General features: G+C 37.2%; 1 protein-coding gene across 1 annotated transcript in view; it reads right to left on the bottom strand.

Annotated features, from left to right (window-relative positions):
* LOC104831985 (chromosome unknown open reading frame, human C10orf11) overlaps nucleotides 1-27869 on the bottom strand; it is a 691415-nt gene that overhangs the window by 299943 nt on the left and 363603 nt on the right. Inside the window, exon 5 of the mRNA XM_010567920.1 lies at nucleotides 6970-7096. Coding sequence (XP_010566222.1) covers nucleotides 6970-7096 — 127 coding nt within the window. The remainder of the gene's footprint in view (nucleotides 1-6969; nucleotides 7097-27869) is intronic.

Raw genomic sequence — 27869 nt, 5'->3', positions numbered from 1 at the left:
ATTACCAATCTATTAATGCCTCTCTTTCTAACAGACATTGACTAAAATAAAAATCTGCAACAATAAAAATTTTAAACTCTTCAGCTCTTTAGCGCACAAGCTAAAACATTAATTCTCAGCAATTATACAACAATGGTCCTCTCCAAAAACACAACGTGGCCTCCATGAATAATTAACATACTAGACATACTTTAAAATTTCATCCTCATCAGAAGACTATACTGACTTCTTACACTATTTCTAGTATTAAATTAGGGAAACATTTACAAGAACTGGGTACCTCTCAGTCAGATAAACTTTTTTAAGCCTCTTCATTATGTTACACTTATGTATACCACACAGGCATATTTACAGTAGACTGTTCACAGCATACATACACAGAAGCATACATAACCATGTACCTGTATCTTCTGTTCAGAAAAACAAATGCTACCAGCAGCACTGAGACATTAGCAACAGAATTACTTGGAAAATATAGTACTATGGTGAGTCGAGGTAAGCTGCAGAGCAATGTAATTTTTTGCAAGTTTTATGCAACAAAAAATATCCCACAAATAAGTATGTTCCGACTTGTCTATTTTCACTCACTATATGGTACCCAATACCATAGTTTTGGAGGTTCTCCTGAAGGCAAAAGCAACAAGCAAAAGCACAAAGCAAATTATGCATCTCCCTTCTCTGGCTAAGAATTAATGGTCTATGCAAGTTCATAACATTTTTTGTTTGTTTTGTAGAAAATCGTGAAGCCTGGATTAAAATTCTAGTGCTAGTCAGGACTACGGCCCCTTACAAACCCTTCAAAGATTAGTTCCACAGTATTCAAGACTACTACCAAGGAAGAATTGGTGTGATTCAAAGTTAAATTGTCCCCAGGGAACATTACATTTGAACAAGGTCAAAGTTGTAAACTCTGAGTGGATAGTATAATGCCACTTCACTTAGTCACTTTTAGGAGAACTTTACAAGCAGGGACAGCCATTTTGATGCTAAGCTGTGTCTTGTGACAGCCAGCACAGTAAAAAGACCATTCTGCTATACTAGATGATGTCTCACATGTTCCACTATTCCAGACTGTTGTGGTTTAATGTGGTTTAATACTGAAACCAGGACACAGACCTCTATTGTCAAGAGTCTTTTTAACTGTGTCCTTCCACTAGTCCCTCCAGCAGATTTCCAGGGCACAGACTACATGAATCCTTTACAGAGCATAATTTAAGGGTCCAGCTCCTTTAAATACTGAGGACTGATGCTGGTCATCCCCAAACTCCATACTGTTTCCTCTCTTACCAGTATTCTTGGTATAACCATATTTATGGTTGTTCTTCAGGGACAGCTGGTCAAACCCATGCAGAAAGACAACTTTGCTAACAGTTTCGAAATGAAATTATTCTATATAACTCTATACAAATGCTATGCTAACATATAACTGTCCAAATAAACTAGCCTACACATATTTCCTATCTCACGACTCAATTATAGTTTGCATATAGTTTGAAGTATGCAAGAGAATCTGGGTTTTCTTTCTGTAACCTTTTTCTCTGCCAGCAGTTCTTTTTACTAGTCACACACTCAAATATATTGATTTTATAAGTAACCACTCTTGTACTCTCTCTCTCAGTGCTTTCCAAGATGCTCCACCATTTTCATTCAAAAAGTTTGTACTTAGTCTTTTCAAATCTTTAGCCATCCCACTGCCCCAAAAGAGTTGCAGGAGACCTTTTCATGTTAATGACCTCCTGTGATTACAGCTTTTGGAAGTTCTTGGAAGCAAAGAGACAAACTAAAGAGCAATCAGCTTTACATTCAAAATATTTTTTAAATACCTACATAGAGAATATCAGAAATATCACGCAGAATTCCAGACTGCCATGTAGAAAGACCCAAAACTGTCATTCAAAAGTCTTCTGCCAACTAACCATCTGTCATGCAGGTGCTGCAATCAACCTAACATTAAAACAGCTGGATAGCACTTCTACCAGAGTCATAAATGAGCAAGGTACCTGTATTTATTCCCATTTTAAACATTTGCTTCAATTAAATTTATCACAAACACGAAGTAGCAATCACAAGCTCTTCCACAGGCAAATAGCCTTAAAGCAGAAGTTACCAATTCTCCTCTGAATGCAGTGTGAAAAGATCTTTGCCACCTGAACGCTTTTCCATTAGAATGTACCAGGTCTTCAAGGTTGGATAACCACAGAAATAGCTTGCAATATGCAAGTATACATCTCCCCCTTCTCTATGTGCAATAGGATGTCACGCATAGTCGTTTGTATGCCACGTTCTGTCCTGAACCCTATCTGGTAGGGAGATAGGGCTTTGAGATAAGGCCTTGTTTACTGACTTTAAAACCACTTTGCTCAAGAAAGAAAAGTTGCAGCACAGGTGGTAATTAACTAAGACCGTACACCTCATGGAGAGCTTCCTGCATACTGAATACTTGGAAAAAAAAATAATCCCATTGTGCCTACTGGAGCAGCATTAGTTTTCTCTGTGTAGCTGGAGTTGCCAGTGCTTTTAAGGGTATTTCAAAAAGTCCATGGTTCTAAGGCTGTAGATTTGAAGACCAGGTTTCAATGTTGTTAGGTATACAAACATGAGAAAAAGAAGAAATGTTTCTATTCCTGCAATCAAATTATGTTTCTGGTTCCCTAGACAGGTCCATCCTGAAACCATATGTCTTTTCTTTCAAAGTTTGTTTTTTGTTTGGATTTTTTTTTAAAACACTATTCTGCCCAAGCGTTGCTCAAGGTTCCCAAGGCAACACGAAGACAATTAAGAATAAAGCAGCAGCTCGCCATTTTTTTTTAAGTTGAACTGGTCCAAGCACTGCTGTAGAACAGAATAAGGAATCACCTGGACTGAAGACTATCTCCCTCTTCCAAAGGTATGTTACTTAACAGACATATCATCTGTAGATGATTTACTTAATTTTTACTTCAGGTACACTTTATTCTAGAAGAAAGATTTTTGTCTCATTGGGTATTGCGGTTCTCTAACAAGCCACACACAGATTTAGCCAAATCTGCCATTGTGGAGTGGAGAGCTCACAAGTATATGCGGGAAGACTGCTGTACCATTTCAGCTTAGATCTTTGCTTAGTGGAGTTAAGGATCTGTGCATAATAGGAGACGATTTATACCTTTAACATATTCACTCAATCTAAACATCATGTCCTCAGCACTTAACATAATGAGATTCTGGTCAGACTTGGACTTCTGTCTTCAAGCACTTCAGAACAATGTAGGAACAAGCACAAAGGCAAAATACATTACCATGTACAGTTTGGGGGTTAAACAAATCCATAACTGTTAGGAATTATGATGAGACCTCTGTGAAGACAGATTATACCAGAAGTACTTATTTGTACATTCTTCAGTTGAGGTACTCGATATATGCTGTTTTCAAAGACTCAAGAACATATAATCCTTAGATGTGAAGCACACTGAAAACTGCCTTTGCCATAAGTAATGCAATACCATTATGGGCATTCTGCCCAGCTCTAGATTTCCCACTCTATGGCATGAAATATTTTGGTTTTCCTCTAAACCATTCAAAACCTAGACCTAGATTCAATGTCTCCATTCTACATCTACATTCAACACCTTTATTCTAAATTAATTTTGGTATCGCTTCTTCAGAAGTGTATAGAATGTATGTTAAATGGATGACTAGCTCACAGGACTATGTAAAGAAATAAGGCTTTTACTTCAGAGAATCAGCGATCTGGTTCGTTATCAGACTTGTCTATTATGAAGTGAGGCAGAGAACACCATCTAATTTTCAGCATACAGGTATATATATTTGACAAACTATCACAGCTGCCCTTTTGAGTAGTTTTAACAAGTACAAAAAAGATTGAAATGTAAAGGAAATGGAAATGTCTATACTATATAGTTGCACTGTGACACCAGCCATGATCGGCACAGTGAAAACCCATGAAACCTCACACTGCTATAACACACACAGAGGAATAAATCTATTTAGAAGTTTCCTGACTGTTTCTTAGTATCTAGTGAACACACTTAAAAGGAGAAATGAGGCTTCCCATTACAAGCATAGGTGATTGCAGTCATGAGTCCTCCTCCAAAATCAACTTCCTACCTACCACTCATCCATCTTAGTCTGTATTGCTTTCTGCCATCCATTGTGTCTGATAGTGAAACTAAGATATGTTTCCTAAAGTAAATCAGACTTTTGCAAAAACATATTATACACATAAAAAAGCATATTAGACATGTAGTCCAATACTGCGCAATGTTGATAACTATCCTTTATGTATTTCAGCTATATAGACTGTATTTTAATACATTTTTAACAGATTACACATTACAGAAAGGTTGAGGTATAACACTAGGAGACTGTTTTTAAAATAGTAATATTTAAATTTGCTTCTTCCATTTCTAGTAGGAAAACTGATGGTAGCCTAACTGTAACTGAGATATGCAACCACTATTTGAAGAAAAAAATATTAGCTGATTCTTCTAAGTATTTACCTGATTTAGAGATAAGATTTCACATCTGTACAGTGTATCCAGACATTATGTTAGGAGGGGCCAAATGTTATTTACATATACAACACTACACAATAAGTGAACCATGTAAAAGGAGTAGAAAGCTTTTATCAGAACTATCAAAACAGGATCTGGATCAAAATGAAGCCAAAATAAAAGGAGAGAAATAGCAAAGAGTACAGTAATACAAAAAGATACCCAGGAAAGCTCACATAGGAGTTTTAAAGTTTACATGTTATTCCAGTTTTCACAGGGGTCAGTTTGGCTTTTTGTTTGTTTTCACCTCTCTCTTTCTCTCCATATGTATCTATTTATGCACACATGGTAATATTCCACCATTGAAGTTCTGTTTCAAATCAGTATTCTTTGCTCACTTGTATCCTTTCTGTAGTCCTACTGTCATATACTAAACAATCTTTCCTGTAATGTATTTCATTATTCTATTAAATGTACATTCTTATTTGAACGTTTTTCAAAGAATTCTATAGAGAAATCACTCATTAAAAGAAGTGATTCAAGTTCAAAAGAGACCTTTTTCAAATATGGTATCAACATAGAAGGGAGAAATACGGAAAGTCTCTGTGCTTCTGAAGACTGCGGTGTCTTCCCTACAAGAAATAACTACTCCCTAGGGCTCAAAAATGTTAATGATGGACAGTGGTTATTTTTCCTTCTCTGGGCAGTTTGTATACATTAGGTGTTTTACAAACACTTCTGCAACTCCTCTACTAAATTACTGGCAACACACTACAATATTGTCAAAGCTCTAACTTCATAGTTTTAAGATTGATTAAAAAAATCCCAGGATAAATCAAATCCTTCTCATCATGTTATCACTAACTTTGAGAGCTTAGTCACTTGACAACAGTATTTTAAGTAAGTCTGTGAGACCAGCAGAAACTCTTTAAAGAATACTACTGACAGGATACTTTTTTCCCCATCTGATTTTATTCCCCGAGCTCTTATGCAATACACCTGCCCTCCTTTTGGGAAGTGCAAAGTTCCTCCTTGACACCCCCAGAAAGGACAAATATACTCACATGCTTTTGGGTCTTACAGCCAAATTTACATTTCATGCCTTGTAGAAGGAGATATGCTGCACCAGACATACCACCACCCATAGCATCAGCAAAAATATTCTTGTACATTCTTCATCAAAGCATGCCCAGTTCAGATTTTACCATGGCAGCAAACAATAAAAACAGTTACTCATATCCAACCCACAGAATCTTGGCATTTAACCAGAAATCTAGCCAAATACCTAGTACAGTAATGATCGTTACTGCTCAAGAGACACTCTTGGCAAATTTCCAGGGCCCCAAGAATAAAAGTTGCTCTGCTGATTTTTATTTATTTGTAGAGTCAAAAATAAGTGCAGAAATCATAGAATCTGCAGTTATTTTTATTCTCCTCAGTAGAAGAATTTTGCTTTAGTAGGAGGTAAATTGCTCTCTGTTTACATTGTCTGTAATAAAAGCCTGCAGTTGAGCAGCCTTGTCCTCACGCTGCAATTACAAGGAAAGGGCTTTCACAGTCCGTGCTCTAGGACTCTGCAGGCCTCAGTTGGCCTTTCGGCCACAATTTGATCACCCTTCACTTTTGTAAAACCATATATTACGCATCTTCAAATCTCCAGAAATGTCACAGTATAGGAAAATTATTTAATAATCAAGTCCATGCCCAGCCCTTGCAGATAATTAGTTTTTGCAGACCATTATCTATAAGCCTACAGACTAGGGGCTCTGATTCAGCAGAGTACTTAGGCAAATGCTGAAATATTTATTCTGAATAAACTTAAGCAGGCACTAACTTCAGGCATATGTAGAAGTGACTTATTGGCTATGAATGGACTTAACCACCCATATAAATACTTTAATGTATTAAGACCTTGATTTGGACAGCATTTTATATGACTTTATGCAGAGTTGGAACACCGAGAATACAGTGACTTGCTTTTACAGTGCGGTTGCACAGCAGCTACCAAATTATGCATATTACCAACTTCATTAACATAGAGAAAAGTATTACATTTCTTGGGGTTTTTTTAATTAATTTTTTTATTTTACTTTAATGTTTTAAGAGCTATTTAAAGTGTAAAAACTTAATAGCGTTTCACTGCACTCTCTATTCCACTAGAGGTCAGCCTGCAACAGAACCGCAAGCAAACACAAGAACAGCTGCACAGTGGTAGCACTGACATTATTTTCTTTCTCTATTTTATCTATTAGAAAGATTTCTTCAGAGCCATAACTTAGATCTCTCACTAAAATGGAGCAACAGGAAGATATAATGGCGCATTTCATTTATGAATGAGCTATAATAAATTACTATGAAGTATTCCAGGTGCCAAAAGAGAGAATGCTTTGTCTGCACATGAACTATATTTCACATACTTTAATTTGGCTGACACATAAAACTCATTTGACATTTTGCAGGTATTTCTTTGAAAGGATATTTGGTTCTTGTTGAGCATTAGGGTATGGAGGTGGGGTAACCTGGGTAACAGAAGGTCATTTCCGAGTAGATTGTTGTCCAGGATCAGCTCTTCCAAGTAACTGAATGTTTTCAGTCCTTCTACTGACCTGCAAACGACAAAGGCAACAGGAAAAATGATACTGCACTAAATCAGGGAGGCCATTATGAGCTGAAATAAATATTTTAACCTTCCCTTTCAGGAGTGGGAATAGTTTTGGTTTGGGCCTGTCAGAAGAGTGAATGACAAGCATTAGTGGCAAGGGGAGTGCTGGCACTGCAACACATCCTTCACATGCTGGCAGGATGAAGGATGGGGGTCACTTAGTGAGTAGCCAGGATCCAAAACAAAAGGCTTCAGATATGGGGCCTGCAGGATGAATTTGTCAATGTCTTGTGCCTTCAGGCACCCAGCCTCGCCTGACCCTAACCTCCATTCCCAAGATAAATAACTCTGTCACAGTTCACCTTCATTCCCTGGACACAAATTTAAGTTGTCATCCATCATTTCTGCCAAGAAATATCATACCCTGCTAACAATAATAAATACAACTTCAAGTATCATTTCTTAGCAGTTACCTTACATGCAATAATAGGAAATGGAGAAAGGATTTTTTTTTTCTTTTTATTAACCACTTAATTTGCTTCTTGAGTCCCTGCAAACAAAATAAAATGCTCTCTACAAAATAAAACACAGAATTACTCCAGACAGAAAAGGCATTTGCTTTCTTTTCTGAACTTACTGTCCCACTGTCAAGCCACAGGTCAGACTGCAGACAGCAGCTTTAAAAGGAGCATTTCACAACATGGAAGTGCTGATGATGGCTTATAAATAAACAAGATTCTGAAGGTGTTCATTCCTCTGATAGCAAAGTACAGGGAAAAAAACTAAAAAGAACACTTTGATACCTTGTTAAGGCATCTATTCAAAACTTGATTCTCAACGCTTGCACATTCCAACAGGAAAAAAACCCCACACATTAATCAACTAAGACACATGGTATATGGAGCATACGCACAGACACGCATTCACAGCTCATACACCTACCAGACACCTAAAGATATGCTGAGATTGCATGACTTGACAGCTGATCTACTATGCCTACCAGTGGGAAGATCATCACTGTATCTCCTGGCTGTTTTATAAAATGTGATGAATAAGGGAGATGCAGTCTATACTATTTATTCAGTTTTCAATGACATTTATACTGAAGGGATTTCCTCACCCTCTCCCCAGTTTTTGGCAAAGATCAAAATACAGCCAAGGTCCCTGTTAGAGAGTTCTACAGGCACTACTACTAGAGGAGAGTACAAATATTATTAGAAAGTATACGGGTTTCAAAATAGACAATTAACATTCATCTGTCCAACAAAAACAGGATAACCACTTTGGTAGATACAACTTACTGACCACTTATAAATCACAGTTAGAGGGTTCAAACAACCAAAAGAAATCAAGTCCATGACCCTTACACTGGGTACTGTACACTAAACTATGAATATTCAAGTAACATTTGCACAGCACTGAAACAGTGTATTTCAGTCCACGGACTCCAGAGCCCTCAAAGTCTGTTGACTTGGCATTCTTAAAGGGAGGTACAACTAATGCCGTTTTGATGCTGGGCAGCCAGACCTGAAGAAAATTTGCCATGCCTACACCCTATGGCATGTGTATATTGTTACAATGCATTGAGACTACAATTTCTGAAGCTGGAAGAACAAAAGCCTCTATTATAAACATTATACAGTAACAGTTGCACTTTTTGCACTTGCCTTTAACAAGCTGTTTCAGAAAAACTTGATTCAGCCTACAGAAACTGTACGCCGTTAAGGGCTGTGCTAGCATGCTGTATTAAGCTACCTATTTCAGCAGAGGGTCGCAACAGACTTGGTTTTCCCAAAGTCAAGATCAGAAGAGAGATCAGCAAACATTTCAGACAGTGCTTTCCCCCAAGTACCTTTAAAAGGCAAAATAACCCAGAGGAAGTAGCAGTGAGTTTATCAAGCTGCTATGAGTTTTCATTTCAGTTTATTTGACAAACCTAGTTTAGCAAATTCCCCTTAAATACTCTTTATTATATAAATAGTGGATTATTTCCAAACCTCACATTTCAATGTAAGACTTTGACTTGCCAAAGGAGTTCAGAGAAGGCCACCTCCTTGTCAACACCACAGAGCCTTATGGGATGTTAATAGGTCCTTTGTGAAAAAAACATTGCTTGGGCTCTGGTCAGTGTCAGCATCAAAATACACATTGTTCCTGAGTTATGTTATGCAAATATAATACTCTTATCATGAGAATCAGCAAATGGTTGGCAACTGGCAAGGAGAAGAAAGCACACATCCAACACTGCTGCAGGGGAGGCATAAAACAAAATGACAAGCCATGAAGTGGGACAAAAGGCCTTGAAACACTAGAGGGAGTTGCCTATTGAAACAGCCTTTCTTTCACAAGCCTGGGCTGAACACAAGGGTACTAGCTTCACAGATAGGCAGAGAAAATTGTGCGTAAATCTCCTTACACCTGTCTGGTTTTGATAATTTTTGCCATGTAATGTTATTAGCTGCTCAGTTAAAAAGAAGCCGTGTTACACAGGGGGTTACTTATTAATTGTTGTTTTCCTGTCATCAGAGCAGTGTGCACTTGGTGATTTAATCACCTAAATTCAGAGTCCAGGGAGATGGCAGGGGTTGCCACAGTACAGAGAGAGGGTTTAGTCATTAACATAAATCTACAGCCATATGTTATTTTGCTATTCACAGAATTCTTATTTTTTCATCTTAAACAGAAGAAAAAAAATGGCACCAAACCAGAACTGGTCAGACAGTTGGTAAAGAAACAAAAAGGAAAAAATGTGTTTGCTGTCACTCAGTGGTACTAGCTGCTAAATTCAAGGCAACAATCTTTACCATCACAATGTATAAGGAAATACTGCCCAGCAGTTGTACTCCACAATTTAAAAGTTTCAAGTACAATCCACACAATAGATTTTATGGTGCAAACTTAAGTAAGTCCCATAACTTCTATGTGCCTCAATTTCCCATCTGCAGATGGGGGATAAGAAAGGATTGCAATCATGAATTAGTATATAGAAAGCATTTTTCAGAACCTGAGGTAGAAATCATTACAAAATACTGGCTTTTTTATTTTTAATGAGGGTGAGATAGTTATATTAATATACTCCAAGTATTTCCTTATGAGCCCATTACAAAAGAGGAGAGGAGTGTGTATATATACACAGCATAGCAAGAAGCACACAAACACCCTAAGAGACAAGTATAAAAAGCGGAAAATCCCCCAAGAAAGAGAACCAGTCTAAAATTAAATCTGCACTGTTTTGTCATAGTTCACAGCAGAAAAAAACATCTCCGGATATTGGTATGTTAAAACAAACACACAATCTTACCATCACAATACAACCAGCACTGAAGGGGCAGTGGCAAGTAGTTGTTTTCCCTAGTTTCAAAAGGCTAATAAACATCATTCAGGTGTATTGCAGGTTGCTTTTCCCTGCTCTAATGACATGAAAGCTGCCCATTATCTCACCCACAGGTACCACCTCAATTACCTCATTGCAGGGCCCACACTCTGCTCCCAGAGGTGAGCAAGTGTTGCCAAGAGATTTCCATTGCAATTTCCAGAGTCACATCAAACCGACAAAACATCACAACGTATTCAGCGCCGCCTCATTCAAACAGAAAAAACTTTAAGTTTCCACTGTAATTAACCCTATCCTCGTTAAGATAATTATGATCAAGCTCCCTGTCACAGCTAATATCACAGCATCATTGCCTATGGCTCACGCTTTGCCCTCATTAGCTTACAAAAACACTGCCCTAAACAGGAAACTGACTCCCTCTGCAAAACGACTTAAGATGTTCTGTAAGCAGACAGTAAATAATCCTTTAGAATGTAATGGTTTCAGAAATGTCATTTTATCCAACTCCTTTGCCTAATCAGTATGATTTCTTCCAGCTTTCTCTTCCATAATGCATTCATGGTTTGTAACAAAGTTTTAATCATAAAGGAATGTCATGGCAGAGGGTTTTTTTCTCTCTGTCTATGCATGGCAATTGTCAACTACACTATTTCATATGGTCTCTCTGGCCTGATGGGGATTTGGTTACAATGAAAGTAAAGAGCAGCTCTTTATTTTGGTAGTATTTGACAATGAAAACACGAGATTTTATAAATGAAAAAAAGCAGAAGCCTCTCAAGTAATGGACAAACCTTGGTACTCTGCAGTTGTCCTTGTCCACAAGAACAAGCTGTTCAGAAGTATATGCTGAAAAAGAAGTGTTCCTCACATTTTACTCCACCCCTCCATTAATAAGACAGCTGCCTCATATCTAATGACTTTTTCCTCCTGTTTAACAGGAAAAGAGAGAGCAGTTAACAATATGTAAATGAGAGAGTTTGGCTTTAGCCTTGAAATTGATTTGCACTCTGTTGACAAGAGATAGCCATTACCAGAAGTTAAAGACAGAGCTGTTAGAAAACAAGAGCTTTTTAAAATACCTTTTTTCTTGCCTTTTATGTTTCAACAGATTACAGGAGAGCAGAATCAACATGAGAACCCTAGTACTAGATAATTTCAGTATTTAAAGAACAGAAATGTAATTTCTATTTCTCTAGCACCTGCCAGCCAAGGAGCACAAAGCTTTTTTTTTTTTTTTTAAACTTTAATGAATTACTCCTCAAAAACCTGCTGAGCTTAAAATTCCATTTTGTGGTAAAGCAGAGAGAGGTTAAGTGACTAACGAAAGGTGACCTCCAGCAATTTTCTAAGAGACAAGAAATAAAACCCAGAGCTCCTGACTTCTAGTCTTTTGACTTAACCTCACCAAAACAAAACAAAGAGCAGTAAATAAATGCTATATATAAAAACATAAGACAGACACATGTGTAAATTCAGATTTTACGTAATTCCTTGGGAACACGAAACATCATTTCAGGTTTACTTGCTTTGATTCCTGTTCAATTTTAAATTCCATTTAGTCTGAAATATAGCATACAAATAAGGGGGAAACCCAAGCCATTTCCAAATCTGTTCTGATGGTGGAAGGGGTTCGGTGAATCTTCTGTGCAAACTCCCTCAGGCTGAGGCCTCTGTCAGAATTCTACTCTCAAACCTGCTTTGGGGGGTTCACTCACCTGCGAGTACAGAAAAATAAATAATCCATTTTAAAGAAAATAGAGTGCCTAGAATTCAGTTCAAATTCCAGGAAAAAAACCCATGCTCTCACTATTATAACCACAAAACCACTGCAAATCAAAGGTTTATGTATCTCCTGCACACAGAGATAGTAACAGAAGATAAACTGCAGCAGACAAGTAAAGCCTCGAAAAATGACCTCTACACCATTCAAGCATAATAGCTTTTCTTTTCTGAGTCCTACTCAGTGTTTATACCCAATTTTTTGCATGATAATACATCAAAAAGAAAACAGAATGGAGGATGTAATGGACAATTCTGACACAACTTCTGGACCAAAGCAGAACAAAATAAAAAAAAGCGCCCCAGTGAAAGTAAAGAACCTCCAAAATTTCTAGTGTGGGCCAGGCCCCAAGTTAGACCAGACAAGTCATAAAACAGGAATCACAAAATTCTGTTCAATGGAGAACAAGCCTACCAATGTTTCCAAAACATGAATTTTTTTGTTTTGTCTAGTATCAGAGGGAATGTTAGTATTTTGCAGGCTCTCTAGAGGTAGCATTTTGCATCACTTCCAGCTTTCTGTTGCTAGACAGAAAATACCTGGAAGCAGCTCTTTGAGTAAAACTTAAGGCAAGCTTGAGAATATGGTCAGCAAAAGAGAAAATGGAAAGAAATGAATGAGCAGAATCATTAAATACCTGGGAAGAAAATATTTCCATGAGAAGAGATTAACCCTGTTTTATGAACTGGATCTACAATTAGTTTCTAAGTCTTTTCATATAAATGTCATACTTAACTTTCAAACATACAATAAAATGAGTATCTGTCCCTCATTTTTCCCCTTTTCTTACACACTGAAAGCATACAAGACTACATGGGACACCTTATTACCAGAAAAGATTGGAATGAAAACATCTTGCAAAACAGTCATAAACTAGAGCTATGCAAGCACATTAAAATGGTGGGGATTCATGAAAACCCAGAATATTCATCTGTTTTTAATAGTCTTGTTCTGAGTCTTACACAGCAAATTCCACTGCTTAAGAAAAAAGTGCCCAAACTACTCAACCCCTACAAGCCATCACCCATCCCCAAACCTCAAAGAAAACACAAACAAAAGTAGAGTCAATAAATAGATGGACAAAAAGAGATAAGAGGCCTTCTGAAATCAAAATGTTAAGTTCACAACATTTCAAACCCTTTCCTACCAATCATAACACAGAAATGCAGAATTTCTTGGAAGAGAGAGATTTTGCTATTAAGTAACTGCTCCTCAAATGACGGAAGTATCTGAAAAACAACAATGCAGATTTACCTCATCCATGTGTAGAATCCCAGTTACGCAGAATTCCTTACAGCCAGTGACAAAAGATCGGCATTTCCAGAAGGTGAATTAGACCTTCAGGTGAGGTTTAGTGAAGTACATACATTTGGGAGGGATGAACATAACCTATTTGTCCAAAGTCTTGCAATAAAATTAGAAGAAATTGCAACAATAAGGTAAAATGAACCGTTACAGTTGTGCCCCATATGGGTTGACTATACCTAGTGAAATAAAGTACAAATCCCAATTACAGTTTTCAGTAGCTCACAAAAACACAGTCAACCATTCAGTCATTTAACCACCATTCTCTCCTACCAAGACTCTAGACAAAAAAAAAAAAAAAAAAAAAATTATTTTCCTGGCCTAACTCTACCATGAAGCAACCAGACTGACTGGAGTGGGGTTCAACTTCTGTTCTAATGAACCTCTTAAAGTCTGAGGTTTCACTATGTTTATTTAATACCGCTCTACTCAAGAGGATATCGCATTAATACAGCTCAAGCTTTACCCTTCATGTTAGGCTTCTTTTTGCTTAAATTTTTATATTACACCTTTAGGATTAAAAATGCCAAGATTTTATATGATATCACTGTTACAATTTTGTGTAAATTTAAATAAAATTACAATCAATGTAATACTAGAGCCTGTGGCAAGGTGGTTTTCACATAAGCCATATAAAATATTTTAAAATAATACAAAATGGATCAGAAAATGAGCTCTTAGTCATCTAGTGATTGAACAAGTATCTTATAACAAAATACAGTTTGCAAAACACAGCTAAAAATTACCAAGCAGAAAGCAAGCGACTGTATGTGTTCATATTTTAACAAAGGGCATTCTGGAAAAACCACCACTAGGAAGGAAGTCCCTGCAGTTCAATGGATGCATCACTTCAACAGTATTCCTAAGTACAGGCTTAAGCATCCTTCTGCTAAAATTTCTTGAAAGTATTCAATGTAGAATAACAAGGTTAGAGGAGTTAAGAGACATGAGCGTCTCTTGCTCCATTTGTCTTTTTCCCCAATCTTAACACGGAATTCAGTCCCAATAAAACAAATGGCATTTTTTAAAAAAATGCAAATACTGCCTTTTCCTGAGCTTGAAGAAATTCAAGGAAGTATTAGTGACTAGAAATAGCAAAAAAACCAACCCAGGGTTTACAACTTATAAACCTACCTGTTTAAAAAAAAAAAATTTAAAAAAAAAAAAGAAAAAGAAAAAAACCTTTAAACTCTATAATGCCTTTATTCTTAAAAGCTCCTCTCAGCTCCATGTGCCAAGTTGAGAACCTATTTATAAATCCTCTAAAAAACAGTATTATAATGTAAATATGAGCAAATTCAAGTGCAAAGGCAGTGCCATAATGAAAGCTTTACTGTATCTTGGATCAATCTGCCACTCCGCAATTCAGATAGTAACCTGACCCCTCCCCTTTTTGCACAGAGAAGGGGGGAGTAACAAGCCTGTAGAGTGAGTAGAGTAAAGCCCATTTCAACTACTAGACTTCAGTGAGAAGGGGGAAAAGAAAAGTAATTTTTCTCCCATCTTCCACAACAACCAAGGCTGAGGATTGACAAGCAAATTGACGCACTGCTCAGAGGGCAAAAGATAAATGTTTGATGAATTGGCCATTGCTGGAGGAGTGATGGGCTTCATATGTGCATAATGGACTAGCTGCCGTTCAATTCAGATTGCCTGCCAAGATAAGAAACCATAATGAATGGACCAAGCACAGCCTGTGCCATAAGAAAGTATAATCTGACTAGTTTTAATAAACTTAATAAAAAAGATGAAGCAGAGAGAGGCAAGGGGACTGGCCTTTGTGACCAGCTATAAGAGGTGAGAACGACTAATAGACTGCTCAAGCATGATAGCAGAGAATTGTTAATGGACATAACGCTGAATCCCTCAATGTTAAAAAATATCTTTAAAAGAACTTAGAATCACAGGGATCTGCATACAGGCATACCACAGACACTGTAGTACTTTTTACACAGCATATAACTACCATTTATTTATTACTTCCTTCTGCTATCTACCCTGCTTTGTCTCCCTAACCTCCTTTATTCCCTCTGCATGGTATCTTAGTCTGTACCCAGATCCTCAGAATCAAAATAACCCTCTAATTGTGACCCAACAGAATTCAGGCTCAATTTCCAACAGGAAGGTTTTGGCTGCACAACTCTATTGCTGACTTTCACTCCCAGTGGAGAAACATCTTTTACCATCAGAAGTGTTCACACTTGGTGTTTTTTCATTTGCTTTTGCAAGCTATGTTTCCACCAAATATGAGAAATTTGCCAGTACAGTTATAGCAATAAAAACCAAAACCTTTCTAGCACAGACAAGACTAAGTTGCCAGCAATAGTCCTTTTGATCTGGGATTTGCTGTGTAGGATACTGTTCCCCATCTGTATCCATAACCTCTAAGTTCTGACCTTTTGCAGCACCAATCAGAACTATAAAAAGACATTAAAAAAAAACCCCAAAACTCTTACAGTATTTTACTGTATATGGGTATATAACAGTGTAAAGTCTGGTAACCACCACCATTTTCACAGTGAGTAGCATATACACACAGGGCCATTTTTCCTTTTCCTTTCTCATTATTTAGCCACATGAATAACAGGACACTTTCTGAAGCTTACCAGACATTGAGACCTGAATCTGTGACTGAAAATGCTAAAGGAGTCAACAAGAGAAAAAACAACCCTGACTTTTAAAGCAGCAGGATTAGACCAACAACCTATTTCTTTGTTAAGAATCAAAGGGCAAGAACACACCCTTGTGTGTGCATATAACACACAGTACTTGGCCAGGCAGAACTGGTTTTCCCTTGGAGGGGGGGGAGGGGGGGATTGCAGAAAGATCCTCTTGACTGAGGGCAGCTAGAAAACACATTATACAGAAGAACATCATTGTTATGCATGTTTGTTACCTTGTTTTTACTTTTTTCCTTTGATGATGAAAAATAAATAAGGCAACATAGAATAGTCTACTTGGGTAAGTATTCAGATTACCACCCCCTTGATGTCAGTTATGTAGCCTGTGTCATATTTTAAACAGAAATGATTATATGCAGGACGGATGTCTAGTTTTCAGTATAAATTTTATCCAACTGCAAAAGGAAAGTAACTCATTATCAAGCAGCTCAGTAAGGCTCCCACTACTGAAAGAAATAAAGTTTTATGACAAGAGGGTCTCTCCTCTCTCTCTCTTGCTGTGAGTGAGAAAGTGAGTGCAAGAATAAGACAGAAAGGGAAGGCTCAGGAGTGCTGGGTGAATTATAGACTGCCTCTCAAGATTCACAGCTCTTCGTGGTAGGAGGTTAATATTCTCACATGTCATTAGGTCTGCTGGCTCTACTGATGGCTCATTGAATCAGGCAGCAAATTATTTCCTCATGCTGCAGAGGACACCACACTTCAAAGGGAAGGAGCCAGGGTCAAGACGGCTCTCCAGTTCGATTAATGAGTTGGGATCAGCAGAGGTTGCCTGTAGGTAAGAATGTGACTGAAGCTTTTGACAAAGCTGACTTTTTGAACAGGACTTGACCCAGGCATCTTACTCCCCTCCCCACCAAATTTTATTTTCAACATTTGCCTCTGACTGACCTGCTCAGGCCTGTTGGGATAGTTTTGACCTCCTTGGTCTTTGTTACCAGACACAGGAGCTGTCTGCCTGTATTTGATGTGTCTCTCCCTAAAGGCCACATCAGCTTATCCAGGCTCATCAGAATATTTTAGAACTGCACAGCAAAATAAGATAGAGCACATTAATCTCAAATTTTTAATTTTCTCATGAAATTTTTTGAGAAGGGGAGGAAGATGATGACTAAAAGATATTTCAGCTTTCAATTTTATTAAGAAAGATTTCTAAATGCTGTTAAATGCACACAAGAACAACACAAAGATTATTAGAAGCATACGACTTACCTATTAAAATGATGGAAAAGCAGAAAATATATGTTCATACCTACATGGATTTGCTGACTAGGAATATTCCTAGGAAATAATGCATTATGTAGAATATTCCTCTAAAAAGTTTTTATTTTTATTGCCATGGTAGCAAGAGATTAGAGACAATTAAAACTTAATGGCCACTGCATTCATCTCTTTATAAACACTCAATGGTATCCCTCAGTTTGATGTCTCTGAAATATTTTAATGCATATTTAAATAGATTTAATAAAGTACTAAAATGAAATTCATTGCACTAAGGTTTTTTTGATAGGATGTACTTAACTGCACACTTTCTCAAACAAATACAAGTAACTGAATCAACATGTAAGCCACTGTTGGTAAGCTTCCAAAAATCACATAGCTTCTGATTACTGAAATGAGAGTTTTGTCAATTACACTAACAAAATTGTTCACACAAGCTTCTGAATTTGTTATGTATTCAAAAATTCTGTTCAAGAATATTTTACAACCTTATGTTTCTGGAGCAAGGATCTAGGTTGTCCTTCAATATTTATTTTAATCACAGTACAACTTCTAATATCCTCTTCCTAAACATTTTGCTCATCAGCATCGTTAACACTCAAGCAATTATTACATACGAAGTTCACAGTATACTGTAAAAAAAAAAAAAGTTTAAGGTAAAATATCAGTCCAAAGATGCTCAAGGATGGCAAAAAGGTGACTACTCAAGCTTTGCAGGTTTAAGCTTTATATTAGCACAGGTGCCTGAACCAGAAAGCTACATGTCTAGTTTTGAAATTAGAATGCTTTTATTTTTAAATGTACTGAGCAAACAACACTTCTTATAGACCTTAAAACAAAAAGCTGGGACATTAGTGCCTTAAGAATATCAGATCACTTAGATGCCTTAATAACAATTTCAGAAATTTAACTTTTGGTGTATATTTAAAAATATTTTAATGATCTCCAAGTGTAAGGCAATTGCTCTTCAATGTTTCTTTTTGCACTAAAACCATTATTTGTAACAGATTTCATTACTGTAACTAGCATTTAGGCCCCAAAAGCTAGTAAACAGATTATTAGATCTATAAAACTTACGATAAAAGCATACAAAATCTATGCACAACTCAGCCAAATAAGAATAACTAGAATCCTTTTAAGGAGACTACTTAACTGCTAAACAGCACATTGTCCACATGAATGTGCTTTACTCTAAAATGCAAATACACACAAGCAAGAGACAACTTTTTCTTTTACTTATGTCCGCACAATCTCCAGTGAATTGTACATCGTCCAAGTGGAAGCTTGCAACACCAGAAGAGCTGTAAGAGGGAAATACTTTTTCATGGGCTTGTTTAAACAAAGTAACTGTGTTACTGGGTCTGTCATCAGTGTTAACAATTATGTCCTGTTTCATCTCTTTATAGAAAGCTAGCGGCATACCAGAGATCATTTGTGAAATGTATGTATGTGTCTTGTATAATACTTGGCAGGAAGGTATGAATCCCATACAGAAGGACAAGTCCAGCTGGAGTGGGATGTAACTGGCCAGTTTGACACTCCCAGGGAGAGAGGAAATAGTTGTGTTCAGGACAAGGAGGAGCCACTCAGCTGATACAAAACAGGGAATCACCAACAGTTTCCAAACATGATCACAGAAGTTTCTGGTTTCTGGCAGCACTAAATCAGAACTGATGGCAGGACTGAGAAGATGCATTGCCGAGACACCTGGACCCAAAGCGGTACCTGCTGGCATTCATTCCAGGAATCCTAGAGAAGATGGATTCAGCTAAGTATATGCAAAGACTGAGTTTTGTATTCATCCTTATTTCCATTCCTAAAACTAAAAGCTTTCAGTTAAGTCTTACTAAACAGAATTTTGTTTTGCTTTCAGGCGTATCTGGTGTTTGAGGGGAAGGTAGTACCAATTACCATGGTACAGCGTTTCTAGAGAGGTAACAAATCTAAATAAAGACAAAAAGAACAAGAATTCCTGTACCTAACTCAAGATGAATTAGAAGGCCCAGCTGCAATGAGTACTGTTTTATACCAACTTGGATATAGTCCATCTGGGGAACTGTCAAGGCAATTATGGAGTTTGGGAAGGAACTTGTAAACTCATAAATCACCCTTGCAAAGAGCAGAAAGCAAGGAAACACCCCATGACTTTTGGGAATCATTACCACACACTGCACTCAGTCAAACACTGTTGCATGATAACTGCTCAGGACTAATTGTTTGTACAACTTTTTTTTGTGTTACTGGGCCTTATAGTAATCCTGCAAAGATTTATACATGTGAGTTCGAATTCAGAGATAGGCATGTGCTTATATCTTTTTTATTTTTGATAATGTTTTAATATAATCTGTTCATTAAATCCGTTTAGTTAAATTAGGGGGTTTGGCATTTCAGTTAACCTCTTGCAACATGCATCAAAATTGTTTACATAAGTGTTTACGTAAGTAAACAATGAATGCATGGTCAAAACAAAGTTATCAGTTTAATGCTCATTTTGGTTTTTATTTTGGTTATTTTTCCCATTGCTCATCTTATGCAAAATAATGAGTAATATTAACACTTTACCTCAGCAATGGAAACATACAGTATTTAATTGTGAAAAGCACTTAGTCAAAACAAGACTCTAGAATTCAGACTCTGAAATTACAAAATTATCACACTCTGAAATGTGAGCAAATAAAGTTTCCTAGGAATGTACATGGTAGACAACAACTACATTTCTTCCAATTCATAAAAAAAAAAAAAAAAAAAAAAAAACTATGCACATCACAAAAAATGCTAGATAGCATTCTCCTGTCAGTGTCCTCCATTTCTACACCACAAGTATATTTAGAATTGAACTACACAAAACACTGGCAGGGAAAGATAGCAGGTAACAATCTTACAGTCCAAGAGGATGGACTAGAGATCTATGGCAGGCTTTTTTGTGTTGGGGCTTTTTCCTCCTTCAATCCCTAAAATTAGTAAGATTGTCTAAAATCTAATTGGGAAAGTACAGTCCAGCATAAATCCCACCTTCAAAAGACACACAACTGTAGATTTGATAGGCTAGGGATGAGGAAGAAGATGATGATGAACAATTACCAAAACACAGATCATATCGATACACTCTTAATTGGCCACTGTACCTGTACATTTTCAAATGCTCTTCACACCAGACAGCAATACAAAAAGTCCTAGGACCATGTTAGAGTAAACGGGTCCTTCTGAGCAGCTTCACAAGGACAGTCACCCACTTGTGCCCCATGATGGAGCACTCTGACAGCAAAGAGCCACCTCGAAAAAACAAGTTAGTGTTATTTGCCTACACTGCCCTGGAAAGAGGCTCAGCTGTCGGTTCACTTGTTTTTCCATGGCCAAGAAAGAGATTCAATACAAGCTTCTCCACAGCATGCTTAAAGACAACAGATATTCCACAGATTAGGAAAAGCCAAGCAAAAGGAAGACAACACCGAACTTTGATATCTGGGTTTTTTTCATGTTTTACTGTCATGCCAATACATACAAAGCCTACTGAGGGACCAAAAGACTTCATTCAAAACAGTATTATTTAAAAATCAACACTGTTTTCTATCACATCAGAATAAAATCAAACACCGTAAGAACCTGAGGTTGAAGGCTGAATTACAGGCCGCATAGGCTAGTAGCTGAGGATCTGCTATTATATACACTGTCAAACAACTAAGTCATATACACATTTAACATATTTTTAATATAAAAATTAAATATAAAACTCAATAAAGTATGTAGTTCAAAGTTTATCTCAACCTTTAGTTGCTGAATAAATATTGAATATGAAATTTAAAGGTGTAACCCAGAACAGAGGTCTGATTATTTGTGTTGCCACTGCCTCCAGATTTTTAGTCCACTACCTGTAAAAATAAAAACACAGGCAGCTACAACTTACTATGCTTGAATGCTCAGAACATAAATAATATAACCTTTTGTACAAGTCAAATTAATAAAAAACTCAAACCCTACCACTTCACTAAGTACAGGTAACACTTGACTGCATGAGTTGAATTGTAAACTCAATGCTACTTTGAGATGCATCTACCTCCCCTTCAACACAAAGGCTGGGTCTGGCCATGTGGAAGGGCTGGAGATTCCCGGACATAAATTCACCCATTTGAAGTCTATATTGCAGCCATCAGCCTATCTTCAGCCTAAGCCATATGCTCACTCTTTTGTCCATAGAGGAATTTGATGACAATTGGATTTCTGAGGGGCACATAATCTGCACAAGCCACAAAAATAAAGATGTAATTTACCTCACACATGATCATATGAATCCAGCGGAGTGTTTTGAAAGAAAACTGAGAAGTGAGGTATCATAGCAAGCATGCCTATGAACTACTACTATTCCTCGCTGACACTATTAGGTAATTTGTTTAAAAAACAAAACCAAAACCAAATAAGCAGATAAATGAAAGAACGCTCACTCATGGCATTACCAGATTTCCAAGAGCCATCACAGTGGCCACCAGTTGCCCGCTGCCAGCCCCTCCCCATTTCCAGTGACCACATCAAAGCACCTTTGCTGCCTCATGGCCTTCTATAGAGCAACTTCAGCTACTTACGAAAAAAATGGCTAAAGAAAGGCTTGGACTTAAACATTAAAGGAAATAAATTGACAGGATTTTTTTCTGGAAACCTTGTCTCATCCTTACTGAAGGCAAAAATAAACTTAATTTTTGTTAAAATTAAAGCAAAAATTAAATCATCTTATTATGTAATTGGAACTAGGCCTCAGGCACTAGCAGTAAAGAAGGGATTAAGGCCTCCACCACCTGGGTTGTCATTCTCATGGGCCCCATTACCACCCCCTTATTCGTTTTTATAGCCAACAGATTAAAATGCGAGCGCCGCAATCTTTGATCTTTCACTTGCTGACACAAATCCTTTCAAGCCTCCAACGTTTTCTGCTGAGGTAATTAGTACTAATTAAAAGGTTTCCAACAGCCTTTGCTCTACTTTTTCCCTCCAAAGAAATTGCTTTTACAAGTGCCTTCCATCTTTGAAATGTATGCATCGTTCACTTTCTTCTTTATCTGACTCCCAGAGATCAAGTAGATTAGTGACTCCATTATTCCCCAAGACAAAGCCAAACAACAGGTTTTTACTATCTCCCTGACCTGTTGAGGTGCAGGGTTTATATTCAGAAACAAGTGCCTCTGCTTGTATTAAAAGACAGTCCAATTATGCACTAACAGTCACAATGTGGGGTTTCTACATTTAAGAATGGACATCATTTAAAGATGTAGTGTTTTCTCAGAACAGAGAGGGGCAACCCTTCGCTAATCAAACTGACAAGTTGTAGCACTAATAATAGGTCTTGCTTTGTTTTCTTTTCTTTTTGTGTGTTTGTGTACCAGGCAAGATACAAACAATTTCTTTCTCTTCCCCCTTCTCCCACCCTTTCCTCTCCTTTCCCCTTTCTTCCCAAATTTTCATGATTGATTCACATTTGCTACTAAAAAAAAAAAAAAGTTTAGGAAGTACCGCCTTGAAAGATTTTGAAAGCACAGAAAGTCCTGTCTGTAGAAGTTTTTGTTACTATAATTAAATAATGTGTCCTGCTACAGGCAAACTGATGGCTGGAAAAATAATTACTGAGATGAAAACACTGTTTTATAGTATGTCTGAAGTACTAATGAAAGTCCAAGATTAAAAATATTAAAAGCTGCAGCAAAAAGGAACAATACTTTGCATTGAGAAAGGGCTGTGTTTTGAATTTACAGGTTTCCAAATGATCGTTCAATCGACATGGGCACTATATGGATCATTTTTCTTTATGAAAACCTGGAAGCTTTATGCCTGCTGTGATAAAAATAAATTACACTTCATGCAGCAAAAGTGCTATTCAAAAAAGAGGACAGTTCTCAAGCTCTTAAAGGTCTCACTTCCTATTGAAAATGACAGCAGCTCTCTCTCATGCTGTAGTATCTCTGGCACAATAGATCAGAAATCATACACAGAGCCACAAGAGGCTATCTAACTTATCATTACACGCACAGGGGTCTATTCTCTTCTCGCGATGCAAGCCCAGGGCTCCTGCTGGCCCTAATGGGAGCTGCACGTGCATATCAAGGACAGAAACAAACCAACAGTGCATCAACATTTCTAACCTGAAATAAGTTAGAGAAGTTTTTAAATAGCCAAAAAGAAAAGTCAATAAATTGTCTCCTAATCGTGCCAGCTCTTCCACTTTACTCTCACAACTATTCTACTATGGTAGTAATTTCTTTTTGTGTAACTTGCCTCAAGAGGATCTAAAAGCACTACAATCTCATCAATTCAGCTATATTATGCCCCTATGAAGGAAGTTTTATCTGACATATCTTGCCCAAGGTCATATGGAAATTATATGGCAGGGCCAGGAATTGCACTTTTCAGTATCCTAGTAGTTCCCTGTTTTAACCAGCAGGCCATACTCCTCCTCTATGCATGCACAATAACCAAGTCCTAGAAGCAGGAGACTGGATTAGCCTTTCAGCCATGGAAATGCTGAAAAAAGTTTTTTCACAAACACAAGTCTTTCAAATAATTTGTTATAGATTCAAAATGCTAAATGAAGAAAGCAAAATCAAAACAGTCTGTGAATCACATAACATAATGGTTCTAGTCTCCTCACCTTCTTAGTGCATGGTCACCATTGCCTTAAAATGTCAGGCAATCCTTGCAAAACCAACATGAGTTAAGATAATACCACACCTCAGCTCTTAGCACACACAAGCAAAACAGATCATATGGAACCCTCAGACAAACCTGGGCATCTGTGTAAGCCATGCAAAAACATATTTACACTGTCTCTTCCATAAGAGTAGCCTTTAGAAACAGCACAGCTATTTCTATGCTCAATATAATGTATCTTGGGTACAGGTTTTCATGTTTACCAAATGTTAAATTCTTAGATTCCAATAAAATTCAGAATTACATATTCTGAAGAAGAAGAAATTGGAATGTGGACCATAGCATGGAGGAAAATAGAATCTAATGAAAAAGAGGTGAATATATACGCATGTATCTTTCCATATCCCAGATCAGCATTTTACATTATTAAAGAGAAGGTGATATTAATGTAGTCTGATAGAAGCAATCTGCCATATTCTCACCTATTACTAAAATAGCCTGTGACTTTAAGGCAAAACCAACATTAACAACACACTCTCTAGAGAGTCTTTGGCTCTTTCACCCTATGAAATCAGACCTCTGTGAGGAAAGAGATTTTATTAAAACTCAAATACACAAACAAAAACCCAAACCTATTTCAGGGAAAAGGCAGCTGCAAAGAGGGCTGTATGGAAAGGGGGTGCCTAAGATATAAAATCTATAGCAAATGACTTTCACTTTAACAGAGCCACTCTCATGGACAAAGCTGAAGTATCACCCCAATGTGCAAAATAATTAGACTGGCTTCAAAATTATAAGCTCCCAAATTATTATCTCACTTCATTCATTTGAGATTTTCTTGTTTATTCTTGGTTTTACATGTACAAACTGCTTTCATGTTCATCAGAGATACCTTCTTTTCAATTAACAGCCAAAACTGTCTCATGAAGAAAAAATCAGAGAAGAAACTTTAGGGAAAAGAAAATCCATATTCATGAAGCTCACAATAAAATGACACACTGGCAGCAGATTATAGCAAAAGAAGGAAAACAAGTGTTGCATTTAATGCTTCAGAGACTGTGCAAATGAAGTTATCTCAATATTTACTAAGGAGATCAAAAAATAAAATTAAAATATCTGATAGGTTTCCTGGTGAGCAAAACTTACTTGGCTACCTCACAAGATTTTTAGATACCTTGGCATCTAAATCAGTTACCAGAACAGCAGAGAAAAGGGGCAAAGAAAGTCCTTATCTTCGCAATGTATTCAGTTGTGACTCTTCCAGACTGCAAGCAGTTGCTGTGGCCTTAGGGTTTCATTATTCATCTACTATGGGATGCAAGGACCATAAGCAGCTGGCCTTTTAACATATAGGAGGAAGGAAGGAAAAGCCCTTCCACAAAAGGGATATCAGACCAGTTTTTGATACTCACATAAAATCTTCAGTATTTATTGAGGTAGAGGGGTGAGGGGGGAATATATTATATGTACTATGCCATAAGCCTTTTCCCTTCTCCCCCAACCCCAAAGGGTAAAATATACATTAAGAACCTTCAAATCTGCCCTGCCATCTCAGTACAGTGTGCATGTGATGAAAAAACAGTAAAGAAACATTTCAATTTGAAGTTTCCAAGAGGTAATTACAAACAAGAGGAAGAGAAAAATATTTTTGAAATTATGAAAAATACCTTGACAGTGACTCCCTTAGACTCACATTTAGCCCTTGAAAAATATTCTGCCAAAGGGTGCATTTTGACAGGGAAAAGATGAAGAGTGGAGAGAAGAGGCAGCAGTCTGTCATAATTGATGACACTGCAATGCAAGCTGAAGTCAAGACTGAATATTTACAAAACTCATTCAGGGTGAGATTTTTAAAAGGGGGAAAAAAAAGCCAACAGCAGACACAGGTGGACCCAACCTTTTGAAAACATATTGGAACTACAACAGGCAAGATTAATGCAATACGGTCAATATAACCACGTCACACATACAAAATAATTCAAGGGTCTTTTTCATAATTCATTATGGTATGAGTTTCAATATAAAAGGAAAAGGCTGGAAGGAATAAATTTTTCTGTAGGAATCTGTAGGGCTTTGTTTGGATATATGTTATTGTAACTCATTTTAAAATGACACAGCAGAGGTGGGTGCCTTTGGCCATAATAGGACTTCAATGCTAGAAATTTTCACCCCAAATTACTAGTTTAAACCAAGCTTAGATCACTAATTTGCAATGTTACAAGTGTCACAATAATTAAGCCAATCTGAATCTAGTGTTTGACTTCACCTTCTCCTCCCTTCAGCTACACACTGACTCTCGAGCAATCCCATGGTTAAGCAGTTCAGGGATATGATCCAGTTAAAATTGAGCTGGAAGGGAAGGCAGGAAGTAGGAGAACTGCAGCAAGCTAAATCCCAAGTTGTTACTGAAGACTATTTGATGGACAAAGTGAACATATTTTCTGTAGTCTTGGTCCAGCTGCCAGTGAGGAGGTTCATTTCAAGCAAATTCATCTGGCAGTTTGTCATCAGATTCAAAGCAGAAGACAGGTTCAAAATCAACTTGGAGACTAAACTTGCCCAATTATTAGCAGTGATGTGTCTAACGTCAGGGCAGAGGTACACCAGTAAAGCAAAGCAATTCTGTTTCCTGTTCCACAGAGATCCAGGAGCTCATATTCAAGAGTTGTCAGTCTGGTACTTTTCACCAATGCTGAATTCACACTTCATTTCAACAAATATGACTAATCCTACTCCCAAAGAAAGCATGATATATCTGTCTTGCTACTACCAATACAAGTTGGGCACAGATGTATGTGAGGTAACAAGCCATCTCAAAGTGAATTGATCTAGCACTTATAAAATGGATAGGAATTACAAAGGCTACAAGAGTAGACAAGGTTTGGACTAGTATTACACAGGCATCAAAAATTATGCCATAAAGTATATTTATTATGTAAAGAGTCTCAAAAATTCACAATTTAGGAATGCAGCTAGTCTCCATATTTACCATGTGTTCTGACTACAGGGCAAATGTGTAGTCCCATGTACTTATATACAATAGCTGTTTAAATAAATAAATAAATAAAAACCTGTTTCACCTATTCCTCCTATCACTAACAAACCTTCCTCCAAAATCCAACTTCCCATGTCACAAAACTGTGGAATCTTTATTTTCCACAAATGTTAGGTCTAAACTGACCAGGAAAAAAACACTGCATGTTCCTCATACTCATTATTTGCAAAAAGAAAAGGTGGGTACAAATATATAATAATAAAGTATAGAAGTGAACACAAAATATGCGCTTTTCAGTCCTGGGAGCTCTACAATTTTTTGGCAAGGCTGCTCACGAGAAAGCCCAGTCACCCAGATTTTAACACGGTTTGTATTTCTAATTCTCGTGTTAATCCAGCCCGCTCCAAAACACTTAAAAGTTTTAAGCTAACAGAGCCCTGGCAAAACATCCATCCAGGCCATCACATTGCTTAGATCCACTATGGTGCACCTATAGTGTACAAGAAGTAGTTGTTCCTGCATTACAGCTGCCATTTCACTAAAAATAATCCTAAATAAATTCAAATATTGCTTCTTCACCTGACGGGAAATGCATACTACTCTGCAAAGAGATACTATATTTTTAGGCTTTCCAACTACTTCTAAATGAAGAAAGGAGAGGAAATTAGCCCTATGCTGCAAGGTTATATTCCAAGTTTGGCAAGAAGAACAATGTGAATAAATTAAAACTTTTTTTAACTATTAAAAGGGACAAGAAGAGCCTGGATTAAAGTAGCTAGGAAGCTAAAGGAAGGGTAGTTTCTGCGAAGCATTTAATTTAACTTTTGTTTG

Source organism: Haliaeetus leucocephalus, unplaced genomic scaffold (assembly GCF_000737465.1).
Source record: "Haliaeetus leucocephalus isolate CR32 unplaced genomic scaffold, Haliaeetus_leucocephalus-4.0 Scaffold229, whole genome shotgun sequence".
In the NCBI taxonomy this organism is placed as follows: domain Eukaryota; kingdom Metazoa; phylum Chordata; class Aves; order Accipitriformes; family Accipitridae; genus Haliaeetus; species Haliaeetus leucocephalus.
This window is presented reverse-complemented; position numbering and strand designations above follow the sequence as displayed.